The 17,556-nt window shown below is 44.9% G+C and overlaps 1 protein-coding gene across 1 annotated transcript in view; it reads right to left on the bottom strand.

The window, feature by feature from the left end:
- The window catches only part of ATF6 (activating transcription factor 6), a 334,814-nt gene that overhangs the window by 307,411 nt on the left and 9,847 nt on the right, over positions 1-17,556 (bottom strand). The window contains exons 3-6 of the mRNA XM_077823826.1: positions 9,327-9,414; positions 8,920-9,011; positions 4,720-4,831; positions 2,655-2,864 (exon numbers count right to left, since the gene is read on the bottom strand). Coding sequence (XP_077679952.1) covers positions 2,655-2,864; positions 4,720-4,831; positions 8,920-9,011; positions 9,327-9,414 — 502 coding nt within the window. The remainder of the gene's footprint in view (positions 1-2,654; positions 2,865-4,719; positions 4,832-8,919; positions 9,012-9,326; positions 9,415-17,556) is intronic.

The following is a 17,556-nucleotide window of genomic DNA, read 5'->3' as shown; positions in this document are numbered from 1 at the left end:
CAATCAATAGTGAAGACATATTTCCTTAGATCTCTACCAAAGCATTTACACACACACACACAAAACAAGTTTTCACATTTCCCGGTACTTGCATTCAAAGCATTTTTAGTTCAAACAGCTGCTGAACTGCAAGTATTTTTCGCCATCTGCTGGTCAAAATATGCAACTACATGAGACAGTTTCAGAGAATCAGTGGCCATTCCATACAATGTCTGTTCTGAATTTGCAAGAGGATAAAATACAGCTCTGAGATTGTCAATGAAGACTGAGCCCACTTCAGCAAATAACAGAGCAAGTATGGCAGCCAAACCCAAGAATACAGAGCTTAGGGGACTGTTAATGAGATAAGGAACCTTTCCTCTCTAGTTCCCTAGTTCAAAGCTGGCACAGGGCTGGGTGTGACCAGTCAGCAACCTCTGATACCTCTTTGGTGGCCTATCTGAACTGAAATAATAGTACCAGTTCTTTTGCTAGTAAGAAGCTTTCATTATCAAAACATGCACCAAAATTAAAATTAATAATAGTTTCACGTTATGAATTCTTGAGGGAAAATGTCTTTTGTAGTGTGTTATCCCTCTGTTGATATTCACCCCTTCTTGCCAACTGTTGGGAATGGGCCACATCCACCCTAATTGAATTGGCCTCGTTAACACTGACCTGCCCACTTGATAAGGCAACTCCCATCTTTTCATGTGCTGTATATTTATAACTGCCTACTTTTTTTTCACTCCATGCATCTGATGAAGTGGATTATAGACCATGAAAGCTTATGCCCAAAAAATTTGTTAGTCTCTAAGGTGCCACAAGGACTCCTCACTGTTTTTGAAGGAGGTTTGTAACCCTAACCTAACTGTGGATATTTTCATTATTCATACAAATGTCTCTTATTTTCTGGATGCTACTAAATTCTTGGGCTCTGATTTCTGGGGTAATGAGTTACACATGGTGTGATAAATAAAGTGGGGGGAGCTCCCTTTTATGGACACCCAGCCAGCCAGTTCGCTATAAAATCCCTCTTGGTCTGTTCTCTGTTTGCTTTACCTGTAAAGCGTTAACAAGCCCACAGGTAAAAGAAAAGGAGTGGGCACCTGACCAAAAGAACCAGTGGGAAGGCTAGAACTTTTAAATTTGGGAAAGAGAGTTTCCCTTTTGTCTGTTGTTCTTTGGGCTGGAGGGACAGGGCAGCAATGCTGTAAGCAGCTTTAAGCCAGGTATGATCATAAATCATCAGGTCATACCTAGAAATACTTATCTGAACTCCAAATGTGTAAGTAGATCAGACTGTTTAGCTAGATGCGATCAGCTTTATTTCTGTTTATTTTTTAAGGCTTGTGGATCTCCTCTGTGCTAATTCCAGATGCTTTTGTTTGCTTGTAACCTTTAAGCTGAACCCCCAAGAAAGCTATTTTGGGTGCTTAATTTTTGTAATTGTTCCTTTTAAGATCTAGCCAAAAGCCTAAATTCCAGATGTATTGTTTTCCTTTTTGTTTTTAATAAAATTTACTTTTAATAACAGGATTGGATTTTTGGTGTCCTAAGAGGTTTGTGCATGTTGTTTGATTAGCTGATAGTCACAGCTAATTTCCTTTGTTTCTTTTCTCAGCTCTTCCCCGGAGGGTGGGGTGAAAGGGTTGAGGGTATCCCACAGGGAGAAATTCCCAAGTGCTCCTTCTTGAGTTCAAAGGGGGTTTTTTGCATTTGGGTGGTGGCAGTGTTTACCAAGTCAAGGTCAGAGAGAAGCTTGGGAGTTTAATACAAGCCTGAAGTGGCAAGTATTAATTTTTAACATCCTTGCAGGCCCCCACTTCTGCACTCTGAGTGACAGAGTGGGGATTCAACCTTGACATGTGGTCATTATGCAGTGGGTAGAACAGCATTTTCTTTTTTCTCTTTTAAGTGTCATTTAATCACTTCAATCAATTCTGTGGAATGTCCTCTTGGTCTTTTATTATGAGAAAGGATAAACAAAAGCACTCTGTTAACCTTGCCTAGACCATTTGTTATCACAAGCAAAGCTGGCAGACCCATCAACTCTGATTCCCTCCACATGCTCTTTCCTCCCTTCTCATGTACTGCTTCCTCGCGTGAAACTGCCTCTCTAAACCTGTTTGCCATGCAGCCACCCTCTCCTCAAAACCCACCTCTTCACATAATCCTACGATTTTTATTTTTAATAGATCTTAGGAAACTCTGAGTGTCCCAACTCCTCTCCTGCTTCTTTGTCAGTATGCGGTAGTCTTGATAGCATTTTGGAGAGTATTTATATCTTGCAAAAAGAAAAGGAGTACTTGTGGCACCTTAGAGACTAACAAATTTATTTGAGCATAAGCTTTCGTGGCTGAATGCATCCGATGAAGTGAGCTGTAGCTCACGAAAGCTTATGCTCAAATAAATTTGTTAGTCTCTAAGGTGCCACAAGTACTCCTTTTCTTTTTGCGAATACAGACTAACACGGCTGCTACTCTGAAACCTGTTTATATCTTTGCATGTCAGTAAAGCTCTTACCCTCCCCCCCCCTTTCTGGGTCCTCTGTTTCAGATGTCAAAGCAAACTTCACTCGCTTTACTTGCCTCAGAATATGGCATTTTCCTGTGTACCTTGAAAGAAAAAAAGAATCCATCTCAAGCCCTGCTCAACCACAACTAGTCACGTACCTTTAGGAGGGGCTGGCTGGATACTAACAACTGGCTGCTGCTTTGTCAGTGGCAAAAGCGTTGGAAAAGCCCGAATAATGATGGCTTTAGCCTGAATGCCAAGGCTGGCCTGAACTTCAGGTACTGCAGGCAGCAAGAGAGGCTTGGGTTGAATTGACGGTTTGGATGTTGTCTGACTAGACCTTTTTGGTGTCTTCACAGAGCTGTTTGCTGGGGAAAGAAAAAATCTGAGTTGAACCACGAGATCTAAAAATAAAAATTCTATACAGCACTGCGTGAGGGTTACTGAAGTCTTTCTTTGTCCATCTATTTATTAAAAGATGCCTCTTATACACAAATGGATTAATCTATCAGAAATAAAAGGGCTGCCTGCTAGAACTGGACTGCTGACACCTTTCAGTCAACATTTTCTCGTACAAAGCATGTGATAATTGGGCCTGCAAATTTACCCTAATTGTGAGCTCAACTGTAAAGAGTATGTGAAAGTTCATAAAATGAACTCAAGGACTGTGTTAATACCATGCTTGGTACACAACAAGTGTGGGACTGGAAATTAAAAAAACAAAACTGGTGTGTTGGATAATAGGCCTAATTAGTTTGTCCACCAATGAGGGGATGGACTGTTCCACTGATAATTCCCCTTTGTGGTCCCTAAAAAGAGAGACTTTTGGGGAGAAAAATCGGCTACTTGCACGAGCTGCATCATCATGGCTGCCAGCCTCACCATCTCCTGGGATCCCAGGACTTAATCCTAATCCTGAGAGATGTCCTGACCAGACCAGGCCAGAGAGGGGGACCCAGATGACATCACCTCCTCTATCAGCTCCAGCTTAATCCCAACCACCACCTAAGATGAAACAGGATCAGACTGTAACAACAGCTCTAGCCAATCTCAACTAACGTCTCTTTTCCCCAAAAGGACAGTTCCTAGACTTTGATCCCGCGTAAGAGACTGTCCAACAAGGGATTTTTTTCCTTCTAAAGCTCTCTCCAGCCAAAGGAAAAAGGAGCAAGAGATATTAAAACAAAAGCCTTACTTAATACTTTTACATTTCAAACGCTTTAATTGTTTTTTCTTCTTTTATCTTTAATTAAAGGTCAAAAGGACTTTAAGTGGTATGTTTGCCACACTACTAAGCATGCTGAGCTCTCTGTATACATAAGCATGGCCACACTGGGACAAAACAATAGTCCATCTAGTCCAATAGCCTGTCTTCGGACAATAGACAGTGCCAGATGCTTCAGAGGGAGCAAACAGAACACAATTTATTAAGTGATCCATCCCCTGCCGTCCAGTTCCAGCATCTGGCAGTCAAAGATTTAGGGACACCCAGAACATGTCCCTGATCATCTTGGGTAATAGCCACTAATGGATGTATCCTCCATGAACTTCTCTCATTCTTTTTTGAACCCATACTTTTGGTCTTCACAACATCCCCTGGCAACTAGTTCCACAGGTTGACTATGCTTGTGTGAAGAAGTAGTTCACTACGTTTTAAACCTGCTGCCTATTAATTTCATCAGGTATCCCCTGGTTCTTGTGTTATGTGAAGGGATAAATAGCACTTCCTTATTCACTTTCACCACACCATTCATGATTTTATAGACCCTCGGACATCTCTTTTCTAAGCTGAACAGTCCCACTCTTTTTAGTCTCTCCTCAGATGGATGCTGTTCCATACTCCTATTCATTTTTGCTGCCTTCCTCTGTACTTTTTTGAATTCACATATATCCTTTTTGAGATGGGGTGACCAGAACTGCATGCAGTATTCAAGGTGTGGATGTAACAGGGATTTATATAGTGTATTACGATATTTTCTGTCTTATTATCTATCCCTTTCCTAACATTGTTCGCGTTTTTTTATGGTTGTGGAACACTGACCAGATGTCTTCAGAAAACTATCCAGAATTACTCTGAATCCTGAACCTTGTTTAACACTGTTTAATACTGGACAGTGACTTGGTTATGTTAACACCTTTACCTCGTATATTCCATCTAAATTAATACAACAGGTAATGATATATGTGCCAACTGTGTGGTCAAAGTAAGCAGATCACTCTTACCAGACTGATGTGCAGCACTGGAAGTGAGCTTTTTATCTTTCTGACTTCCAGATCTCTTGCTGTACAGAGAGAGAGGAAACATCTGGGAGCAGGTGCTGAAGTCTAAGTCTTCCTATTGACAAAGAATATATAAAACAAATGACAAATCCTTCTTAGAACAGAAGAATGTGCTTATAAAAGCATTCAAATGCTGTCCGGATTCTACTTTCAGATCTGTGCTACTGACCACAAACCTAGTATTCCACTGTTCCTCTATTAATTATTTGTACTCCAGTAGTGTGCAAAGGCCCCAATCAAGATCTAGCCCCATTATGCTCGGGCAGGGGTGGGCAAACTTTTTGGCCCAAGGGCCACATCGGGGTTGCGAAACGGTATGGAGGGCCGGGTAGGGAAGGCTGTGCCTCCCCAAACAGCCTGGCCCCCGCCCCCTATCCGCCCCCTCCCACTTCCCACTCCCTGACTGCCCCCCCCCCGCCCCTAACTACCCCCCCAGGACCCAACCGCTATCCAGCCCCCCCTGCTCCCTGTCCCCTGACTGCCCCCCGGTACCTCCATCCCTAACTGCCCCCCAGGACCCCACCCCCTATCCAACCTCCCCTGGACTCCACCCCTATATCAAACCCCTCCTGCTCCGTCCCCCCGACCCCCAAGGACCCCACCCCCTATCCAACCCCCACTGTTCCCTGTCTCCTGACCGCCTCCAACCCCCAAACCTCTGCCCCATCAAACTGCCCCCTGTCCCCTGACTGCCCCCTGCCCCTTATCCCACCACACACACCCCCACCCCTTACCTTTACCATGCCGCTCAGAGTGGCAGGACAGGCTTATCTGAAAGCCTGGGAGGTGAGCGTTGCTGCAGGGGAGGGGGGACAGTGGGGGAACGGCCGGGGGCTAGCCTCCCCAGCCGGGAGCTCAGGGGCTGGGCAGGACGGTCCTGCAGGCTGGATGTGGCCCGCGGATGATAGTTTGCCCATCCCTGTGCTAGGGGTTCTATATATACATGAGATATTCCTGTGGATTCTGAAGGCTAAGACAGATGATGGATGAAATAGAGAGCGGTGAAGAGACTTGCCCAAGTCACCCAGCATCTCAGTGATCAGGAACAGAATCCAGGTCTCCTGAGTCCCAGTCCAAGGCCACTAGACCATATGTAGTACTCCCAAGTACAGATTTCCCTGCGGGCCCCTGTGACTTCAATGGGTGCAGGCCCAATACAGCACTCCAAAGTACAGAGCTCCCATGTAGAGAGAGCAGAACACAGGAGTCAGAATGATAGAATCTAGAGATCAAAAGATCAGTGAGTCCCTCTCCTTGTTAAGACAGCATTTAGTCTCCCTACAGATGATGAATAATATTCAACTGATAATTGAAACAAAGAGTCATTCAAGCTGGGCCTGAACTAAGTTGATCTGAAAAGCTGTTTCTCATTACCGAAGAAACCAAATCACAATGCATAGCTGCTTTAAAAAAAGACCAAACAAAACACTATGCTCCTAACATCCTCTGGGGCTGAACACAACCTCTCAAATGAGGCACATACTGGCACAGCATGCAGCCAGCATGCCTCATTGGTAAGGCTAAGATTTAGTCATGGGTGTTTTTAGTACAAGTCATGGATAGGTCACAGACAGTAAACAAAAATTTGCAGCTCCTGACCTGTCCATGACTTCTACTATAAATACCTCGGACTAAATCTTGTTGTTCTGGAGGGCTCCGGAGGCACCGCTGCTCTGGAGGGGGGCCTCTGGGATGATGCTACTACAGGTAGGGGGGAGGGGGATGGCCCAGGACCACAGTTACTGTAGCTCGGGGGGACCAAGCAGGGGGTTGGCCCAGGGCTGCCCCAGAAGCAGACAGTGTGGCTGGCCTTGGGGGGCGGCTCCAGGGTCAGCCACACCGGCCACTGCAGAAGTCATGGAGGTCACAGAATTTGTGACTTCCATGGCATATTTGCAGCCTTACTCATTGGAAGCAAAGCAAATAATTCACACTGATGCTCTTCAGATGCCACAGGCGCCCAACACTTCAGAACATAGCTCATCGTCCTGTCCTTATGGTACACACTTGTTTAAAGGATTAGGACCTAGCTACCTCAAAGACCACTTTATCCACTACATTACCCCTGTGTTGCACTGACTGCCTGCAAGTTCCTGGATGGAGTTCAGACAGTTGCTTGTAATCTTGAAAGCCCTAAATGATCTGAGGTCTAATTACTTGAGAGACTGCCCTTCTCCTCATGTCATGCTGGTACAGTTGCAATCAGCAGAGCCACCCAAGCTGCAGCTCCATCATTAAGTGAAAGGAAGCAGTTGGCAGGAGTACTGCATAAAGGTCTCTCAACTCCCTTCAGTTTGTCAGGCCCTGGATTTAACCTTGCCTTTAATGTGAAGGCTCATCTCCCTCCTTCCCAAATGCCCAGAAGGTGATTTATGGGCTGGGAAGTTTTATGTGGACTCAGGATGTTTGTACACAGAGGGAAAAGCAGTCTGCTGTGACATTTATATGGATTTTTTTAATTTTAAAATAAATTATAGTTGTTGCAAGGACACGCAGGGCATGAGTTTGAATGATTTAAAACACAAACAAACAAAAAACAATGTCCTTCAGTAACTATTCACATTAGCATGATGCTACTGGATAGACCCAGATTATCAGACACAGACAACACTCTTGGGGCCCGGAAAGTCTGCACACTGACCTCAGTGGTGATGCTGTTCAGTCCTTTTTGTGTTGCACTTAAATAAAGTGGTACTAAATGCTGTTTAGAAACGAGAGCACCTGTCCTTCCATCTGTCGGACTGGGGAGAAAGGAGGCAGCAGCTGTTGGAGGGGCAGGCCTATAGTGAGTGCTGTCGATTTCAAAACAGGCAGCTGTACATGTGCACAGCATAGTGTAAGATCTGAGGCCTTTTGCTGCAGTCATATTAGGAGAGCAGCAGCAATGAGCCAAGAAACAGAAAGTGACAGCCTCGCATTTCTTCTACATGATATCAAAACAATGTAATATCGGACTGTTAAGAAGGCACCCCTCCCAATAGTACCCACAATCACCAAATAAGCAAGGTATCTCTTGAGATGTTTAAAGAAAACTTTGCTTGATGGCATTCTGTCTGACAAGGAATCACTTATCAACAGTTGTGATTGTAAAATCTATATTTCTACTGTTTTGTCTTTATGGTCCCTACTTCTCTATTGTTTATGTGTATGGTCTCCATCTGGTTCTTTGATTGTTTCTGTCTCTTGCATAACTAATTTTGTAAGATTTATATCAGCTAAGGTGCTGGGGTATGATTGGTTAAAGAATTGTTTCACAATATGTTAGGATTAGTCAAAGAGTTATTTTGTAATATTTTAGTAAAATGATTGGTTATGGTATAGCTAAGCAGGACTCAAGTTTCACTATAAACACAGGTCCAAGAAAGAGTCCAGCTGGGAAAAGAATAAGAATAAGGAAAGACCTGGAAGAAGAACTCACCTCTAAGACAAAGCCTAAGATCAGAGCTGCTAAGAATCCTCTGCACGACCGTGACGTGCAGCAACCACAACCCAGACGAGACCGACCTTGCCTGGCCAACAGGGAAAGTTCACCTGCATGATCAGGATCGGTGAGCACAGCATTGTATGCTTAGTGAGTGTATTCTGCTTGGTAATTGTTAATAAATAGAGGATAAGGATATTACCATGTAAGGCCCTTTCACTGGTAAAAGGTCCTGCAAACCTGCAGAAGATTATGCCTTGAGCCCTACGAACTGGGTAAGGATGGCCCGGAGCCCTAGAAACTGGGTAAGAGTATGTGCCTTTCGCCCAGAGCCTTAGGAACTGAGAAAGGGTGGGGGTGCCTAAATAAACTGGGTTACCCCTTGAGCCCTAGGAACTGGATAAAGGTGGATGCCCTAGAATGTGCGCAACAATAGGACGCTTGTACATGCTTCCATACCCCATGCTGTGTACATATATGCCCCTGTTTATTTGGGTCACCCACAGTGGCAAGGAAAGAAAACACTTTATACAGGAGAATGTCAGAAGAAAAGTCAGTGTTTCAGATGTAGGTATAACAAATTTTCTCTTTCATTTATACTGTGAAATTGAACAGAATTTAAGATGAGATTGCTCCTTTCATTTGTATTTTCTATATGAACCATAAGTCAGTTCATGCAACATAACTGCACACACGTGAGGCACCAAGACTTTACTACTTACAGGCACATGCTGCACTGAAGAGTCTGATAATGGTGAAGGGACAGAACAAATTGAAGTAGCTGGCGACTGAGGGTCTTCCTTCAAGTTTTCATCTGCGAGAGAGTGGTAAGTAGGCTTTCACACTGTAAAATCTTCTAACAGTAGGAGTTTAGCTCATGCAAGAAACATGCTGTTGTATTCCAAACATTAATTTCTGGAGTAAACCACACAAGTGATTGTAGTAAGACTACAGCAACTAATCAGTCTGAGACTTGTAGGGGAGACCAAAACAGTAGCCATGTCCCATCCCAGGAAAATCAATGAAGTACACAAAAAAGCCTACTCCAGCAAGCAGTACCACTGAAGTCAATATCCCTAGTAGTCACTCTTCTAAGATAATCATAGCTGAAACATTTGCATGTAATTACCTATATAAGTATGGCTTGTCACATCCCAAGGGCCTGAATCCCAAGACATCAAGTCCAAATCAAAGCCAAGGTTATAAAGACTGTTTTCCTGTAGATGATAAATTTAGCAAAAATAAGTTAGAGATGCAAAACAGAAAGTACTAAATATCGCAGCCACCAAGCACTACAGCTCTTAAGGAGGCAAAAGGATTTAGTCACCTCAATTTGCATGTTTCAGGTGGCATAGCAAGGCCACAAATACACATGAGAAGCCTTGAAAGAAGAGAGCTCTCAGATTTCACAAGACAGGGTTTCCAACTAAACAGACTTGAGCTGGGGAGTTATTTGTGGCTTTAGTTCAAACCTAAAACCTGACCTGAGTATAGGGAAGTGAGAGTAATTATCATTACTACAATTATTTGTACTCCAGTAATGCCTTATTAGTAATTATTTGTATTGCAGTAGTGTCTAGAGGGCCTAGGCACTGCACTCAGTGCTGTACAAACATGTAACAAATAACTCCTTTTTAATTATTTTTTGTAAGCTGTCACTATGGAGGGGTTGCATTTTATTTCATCTTTACAGTAAATTGATCTCTTCAATTCTAAGAAAGAGTCTCCATCTCCCCTTCCAAACAAAGGAAGATTAATTCAGTTCAGCTGCTCTGAGGCTGTGCAATACATTGTGAGCGTCTTTTGTTGAAAAGTTTCTGCTGGCACATTTAACTAAACAAGATGCTTTCATTCTGAGTAGATGGGTGGGGAAGGGCCATTAGAAAAACAACAGGCCTTAAAAGAAGCTTATTTCCCACATGGGGGCCTTCCTGAGGATGCTACAAACAGCCTCCTACAAATGGCTGCTGTGATACTACAGGATCATGTGACCAGGTCACCTGGTGCTGGACTCCATCTTGGGATATCAGTATTTTTCCACTGACTGGCATGGGAACCAAGCTTTGAAACAAAGGGTTCCCGCCATATGCAAAAGCTATATAAGGCAGGGGAGTGACATCATCTTGGTTCTTCACTGACTCCCCACCCAAAGAGACTCTTGAAAACACCTGAGGAACAAAGACTGAACTGCGGGAAGTGCTGAACCCAGGCTAAAGGGATTTTTACCCAGTGAATGGAACACCTGGAGATTCTAAGCTGTAAGCAAATACAGTTTGCCCCTTAAGAATCTGCAGCCAGCTTGTATCATCTCTTTGGGTGACAATTTTCTATTGATAGCTGATCTATGTAATATATTCAGTTTGCGTTTCCTGTTTATTTGCTAGGTAATCTGCTTGGATATGTTTGCTATCCCTTACAATCACTTAAAATCTATCTTTTGTAGTTAATAAACTTGTTTTTGCCATGTGTGGGAGTCATAACTCGGGGCAGAAAGCTGTTGTATATTCCTCTCCACATTGAGAGAAGGAGCGAATGTCCTGAGTTTATGCTGTATAGTTCCCTGTACAGCGCAAGACCGTATAATTTTGGGTTTACACTCCGGGGGGGGGGGGGGGGGGGAGGAGGTGTGCCTGAGTAGCTGGCGCCTTCCAGTGCAGTAGCTGGTCAAAGCGTCTGTATGTATCTGCTGCTGGGTGTGTCCCTACCTGTATGTGTGCTGGTGAAAGTGTAGGCTGGAGCCTGGAGAGAGCTTAGCAGCTTGTCACAGAAGTACAGTGTAAACAGGAGCCCAGGCTGGTGGGACAGGGGGGCTCAGTGGTACCCCAGTTCCAGATGGCATCCCAGGGGGAACCCATCACAGTGGTGCAGCGAGCAGGGTCATATGCACAGCTTGTTACTCTGAGTGAGATTGGCACTTGGTACACTGGTGGTGATTTTAAATGAGATTTAAGTGTCTTGGCTAGAGATCAGTCAAAGAGGTTACCAGTTTGTTATTTTCTCTTTCCTTATTCTGGGCAAGGGGAGTAAGGACAGGAAAGCAGGAAAATGAGTGAAAGTAAAACTAGTAAAAAGCTGGACCTATGCAGATTGCAGGCAGACAAGAAGGAGAAAGAACACAAAAGACATGGAATTAAAACAAATGGAGATTAACGCGCAAGAAGCTGAACACCAAAGAACCATAGAAGCAGACAATGCCAGGCAAGAAGCTGCACACTGAAGGGCTCTGGAACTGGAAGCCAAAGAAATGGAGATTCTTGTGATTGCAGAGCCATTGGCCATTATTTTTGACAACTCATGGCGATCGGGGAGAGGAAGCATCAATTGAATTTGATAGAGAAGCAGAACCAGAACCCCCAGGCACCAACGAGCCTCACCTCTTCAAAATCCACAAATGGGAATGGTTGTGTCCTGCATGCAGCAAAACAGGGGACATTGTTGAATATTTCATCACCTTTGGGAAGCTGTGTGTACTCCATGAAATTTCTGAAGACCAAAAGATGCCCACTTTGGTTGCAAAGTTGTCTGGGAGAGCTCTGGATATATTCAATAAGATGCCAATTAGAGATGTTTCAGATTATAGTAAATTCGAAGATATGGTTTTAAAACAGTTTCAGATTATACCCGAAACATATAGAATAAAATTTAGAAGCCTTAGCAGGGGGGCTGAGATGAGTAATGTGGCATATGTAAACCAGATGAAAGATTTGATGGATAAGTGGGTCAGGATGTAGTAGGAAGAGGGCCTGAAACATAAGCCCATGTATCAGAGGCTTGGTATGAGGCCTGAAGCCTGAGCTAAGGTAGTCAAAACTTTGCTGATATAAAGCAAAGTTAAGTTGTGAGCAAGAGGCAGGGCCTGCTCACAGAATCTGGCAAAAACAGGACTGATATTGCAGAAACACACATTCCTAAGTAGTGCTAGGCAAAAGAATATATACACAAAAACATTTTAGGGTTTAAGGTGGTACCAGAACACCTCGCTACCAAACATATTCCCCAAAGATAACAGAGACACACTGACCCATCCTAAAGATGAGGTCAGGATGACAGCATGATGGATAAAGATGTTTTAATCGAACCAACATGTACAAGGTAATGGGTGGCACACAAATACATCAGAGGGTGGCACCTAGATACTTCAGGGATAACGCATAACTTGTTTGTATCTGTGTATAAAGATGTATCTCAGAGGGAGTCTCTCTGTCTGGCCTAGGGGATAGTGGAAAGTCCTACCACTAACTGAGCTAGTCGATTGCAACGGACATACATGTGTTAGTGTACCTATAACCATTGAGCCGAGACATTAGGACCGTGCTTCATTGACAATAAACCTGACCAAGTGCCTTCGCTACGAACTGAGTCTGTGGATTTATTGGGCAGTTCGATCGGAGCCTGATGTATGGGCTATCTGGCCAGAGTCAGTACAGCACGCAGAGAGAACACAGACATGTAGCCAAATATCTAATGACAAGGGGAAAAGATAAGCTCTGAAGAAATGTGTGATCTTCTTGCTCAGGAACATTTCCTGAGTATATGAAGTGATGATGTAAAACAGTGTTTATAGGATAAAAAGGATGAAAATTGTTGATGAACTTGCTACTCTGGCTGATGAATTTGAGCAGACACAGGCGTCTATTAGAAATAAATCACAGGCAGAGAGGTTAAAACCTGGGGGGGAAGGTTACCCCTGGGAAGAAGGAGGGTGGATGGGTGGCTGGACGCTCACCTCCCCAGAGCTCTTCTTGACCTGCTGCTCACAAACCGGGTAGAATTAGTAGGGGAAGCGAAAGTGGATGGGAACCTGGGAGGCAGTAACCATGAGATGGCCGAGTTCAGCATCCTGACACAAGGAAGAAAGGAGAGCAGCAGAATACGGACCCTGGACTTAAGAAAAGCAGACTTTGACTCCCTCAGGGAACTTTTGATGGGCAGGATCCCCTGGCAGAATAACATGAAGGGGAAAGGAGTCCAGGAGAGCTGGCTGTATTTTAAAGAATCCTTATTGAGGTTACAGGGACAAACCATCCCGATGTGTAGAAAGAATAGTAAATATGGCAGACAACCAGCTTGGCTTAACAGTGAAATCCTTGCTGATCTTAAACACAAAACAGAAGCTTACAAGAAGTGGAAGACTGGACAAATGACCAGGGAGGAGTATAAAAACATTGCTCAGGCATGCAGGAGTGAAATCAGGAAGGCCAAATCACACCTGGAGTTGCAGCTAGCAAGAGATGTTAAGAGTAACAAGAAGGGTTTCTTCAGGTATGTTACCAACAAGAAGAAAGTCAAGGAAAGTGTGGGCCCCTTACTGAATGAGGGAGGCAACCTAGTGACAGAGGATGTGGAAAAAGCTAATGGACTCAATGCTTTTTTTGCCTCTGTTTTGACGAACAAGGTCAGCTCCCAGACTACTGCACTGGGCAGCACAGCATGGGGAGGAGGTGACCAGCCCTCTGTGGAGAAAGAAGTGGTTCGGGACTATTTAGAAAAACTGGACAAGCACAAGTCCATGGGGCCGGATGCGCTGTATCCGCGAGTGCTAACGGAGTTGGTGGATGTGATTGCAGAGCCATTGGCCATTATTTTTGAAAACTCATGGCGATCGGGGGAGGTCCCAGACGACTGGAAAAAGGCTAATGTAGTGCCCATCTTTAAAGGGAAAAAGGAGGATCCGGGGAACTACAGACAGCCTCACCTCAGTCCCTGGAAAAATCATGGAACAGGTCCTCAAGGAATCAATTCTGAAGCACTTAGAGGAGAGGAAAGAGATCAGGAACAGTCAGCACGGATTCACCAAGGGCAAGTCTTGCCTGACTAATCTAATTGCCTTCTATGAAGAGATAACTTGCTCTATGCATGAGGGGAAAGCAGTGGGAGTGTTATTCCTTGACTTTAGCAAAGCTTTTGACACTGTCTCCCACAGTATTCTTGCCAGTAAGTTAAAGAAGTATGGGCTGGATGAACAGATGATAAGGTGGATAGAAAGCTGGCTAGGTTGTCGGGCTCAATGGGTAGTGATCAATGGCTCCACGTCTAGTTGGCAGCCGGTATCAAGCTGAGTGCCCCAAGGGTCGGTCCTGGGGCCGGTTTTGTTCAATATCTTCATAAACGATCTGGAGGATGGCGTGGATTGCACCCTCAGCAAGTTTGCAGATGACACTAAACTGGGAGGAGACGTAGATACACTGGAGGGTAGCGATAGGATACAGAAGGACCTAGACAAATTAGAGGATTGGGCCAAAAGAAATCTGATGAGGTTCAACAAGGACAAGTGCAGAGTCCTGCACTTAGGACGGAAGAATCCCATGCACCGCTACAGACTAGGGACTGAATGGCTAGGCAGCAGTTCTGCGGAAAAGGACCTAGGGGTTACAGTGGACGAGAAGCTGGTTATGAGTCAACAGTGTGCCCTTGTTGCCAAGAAGGCCAATGGCATTTTGGGATGTATAAGTAGAGGCACTGCCAGCAGATTGACGGATGTGACCGTTCCCCTCTATTCTACATTAGTGAGGACTCATCTGGAGTACTGTGTCCAGTTTTGGGCCCCACACTACAAGAAGGATGTGAAAAAAATGGAAACCGTCCAGTGGAGGGCAACAAAAATGATTAGGGGACTGGAGCACATGACTCATGAGGAGAGGCTGAGGAAACTGGGATTGTTTAGTCTGCGGTCCCTTCCAACCCTGATATTCTATGAAATCCATTCCTCTAGTCCTTGTCCCAAATGTCACTTACCATACAAGGTTTGTAAAAATGGCCTCTGCCCAGCCAGGCAGTAACCACATAAAGGCTGTCAAAATTAATGGCAAGGAACACCTTTGGTGGAGGGACATAGGTGCAGAAATGTCTGTGGTCAGGAGAAGCATTGTTCAGGAAAGACATACTGCCAGGACAGATGGCAAAGCTTTTGGTAATAGGAGGTCACAAAATCCTTGTGCCTTTGGCTAAAGTGCACATAGAAACTGAGGATTTGAAAGCTGAATTGACTGTGGCAGCAACACCTACTAACCCATCACAATTGTTACTGGGGAATGACTTTTTCAATGTAGCTCGGGCTGTCTGCAGCAAGGAGGAATACTGTGCTGAAACCCCAGAGAAGAAAGATAAAATCCCAGAAACTGCTAAAGGAATGGGGGAGGGTCTTTTTAATTTCTCTGCAGCAGTGGAAAACAGTATGCTACCAGGGGTGGGTGTGGTTTAGACCATCTCCTGCTGCCCAGTGGCATCTTTAATTGGCATCTTATTGAATATATCCAGAGCTCTCCCAGACAACTTTGCAACCAAAGTGGGCATCTTTTGGTCTTCAGAAATTTCATGGAGTACACACAGCTTCCCAAAGGTGATGAAATATTCAACAATGTCCCCTGTTTTGCTGCATGCAGGACACAACCATTCCCATTTGTGGATTTTGAAGAGGTGAGGCTCGTTGGTGCCTGGGGGTTCTGGTTCTGCTTCTCTATCAAATTCAATTGATGCTTCCTCTCCCCGATCGCCATGAGTTGTCAAAAATAATGGCCAATGGCTCTGCAATCACAAGAATCTCCATTTCTTTGGCTTCCAGTTCCAGAGCCCTTCAGTGTGCAGCTTCTTGCCTGGCATTGTCTGCTTCTATGGTTCTTTGGTGTTCAGCTTCTTGCGCGTTAATCTCCATTTGTTTTAATTTCATCTGTCTTTTGTGTTCTTTCTCCTTCTTGTCTGCCTGCAATCTGCATAGGTCCAGCTTTTTACTAGTTTTACTTTCACTCATTTTCCTGCTTTCCTGTCCTTACTTCCCTTGCCCAGAATAAGGAAAGAGAAAATAACAAACTGGTAACCTCTTTGACTGATCTCTAGCCAAGACACTTAAATCTCATTTAAAATCACCACCAGTGTACCAAATGCCAATCTCACTCAGAGTAACAAGCTGTGCATATGACCCTGCTCGCTGCACCACTGTGATGGGTTCCCCCTGGGATGCCATCTGGAACTGGGGTACCACTGAGCCCCCCTGTCCCACCAGCCTGGGCTCCTGTTTACACTGTACTTCTGTGACAAGCTGCTAAGCTCTCTCCAGGCTCCAGCCTACACTTTCACCAGCACACATACAGGTAGGGACACACCTAGCAGCAGATACATACAGACGCTTTGACCAGCTACTGCATTGGAAGGCGCCAGCTACTCAGGCACACCTCCCCCCCCCCCCCCCCCCCGGAGTGTAAACCCAAAATTATACGGTCTTGAGCTGTACAAGGAACTGTACAGCATAAACTCAGGACATTCGCTCCTTCTCTCAATGTGAGGGAAGCATATTGCCTGTCAGTGAGAAAACTGTCCAGGTTGCTGGCTGCCAGCAGGATGCAGCTAGGCAAGGGGAAGACCTCACTCTCGGGTGCATAGGAAGATGAGTCCTAGAGGGAAGCCCAGAGAAGGGTGATGGAATCCTAGAGACCACTGAAGTGGGTGAGAGTTCCATGGACTCTGTAGCTGGAGGCAAACCCAATTCAAAGAGGGAGGAGAATGTAGTGCTTGCCAGAGAAAGGACTGTTCTAACTGTTAGCTGTGAGCCCTTCACATCTGAAGAGGGGATAGATCCCACTCTAGAGAGCACAGAGGTGTGTCTTAGGCCTTGTCTATACGACAAAGTTTTGTCGACAAAACTGATGTCGACACTCAAAAATCAACATAACAACAATTGGAATGTCATGTTCACACTCGTTCCCTCTGTTGGCAGAGCATGTCCACAGCGGGGGCACTATCATCAACACTGTGAGCAATGCAGTCCAGCTCGACGCCTTCTGTCATTAGGTGTTGAGGGAAGGCGGATCGGATCGTGGTGCATCTTGGGACTGAGCCCAATGTCCCATGATGCATTGCTTTCTGTCCCAGCACTCCATGGGCTTCTGGCTTTCTTTCATGGCATTTTTGCAACAGCCCTTCTTTGCTGTCCACCTGTGAGAGAAAGGATGGATCCCACACTGCTCTCCTATGCTGTTAACTGTCATGAAGACATTGCGGACAGCAGTGCAGTTAATTGTGAGCTTCCTAAATGAAGAAGACTCACAGGCACCTGACATGCTGCGTGATATGGATAGGAGCAAGTTTAGATTGCTTTTGGCATTCACAGAACAGCTGCATAGCGTAGATCATCGCTTTTGAGCTTGGGAAACAAGCACAGAATGGTGGGATCGTATCGTCATACAGGTGTGGGATGAAGAGCAGTGGCTGCCCAGAACTTTCACATGTTGAAAGTCACCTTCCTGGAACTGTGTGTGGAGCTCACATCAGCACTGTGGCACAAGAACACCAGAATGAGAGCTGCCCTATCGGTAGAGAAACATGTGGCAATCTCTGTGTGGAAGCTGGTGACTCCAAACTGCTAC

This window comes from Eretmochelys imbricata, chromosome 8 (genome assembly GCF_965152235.1).
Source record: "Eretmochelys imbricata isolate rEreImb1 chromosome 8, rEreImb1.hap1, whole genome shotgun sequence".
Taxonomy (NCBI): domain Eukaryota; kingdom Metazoa; phylum Chordata; order Testudines; family Cheloniidae; genus Eretmochelys; species Eretmochelys imbricata.
This window is presented reverse-complemented; position numbering and strand designations above follow the sequence as displayed.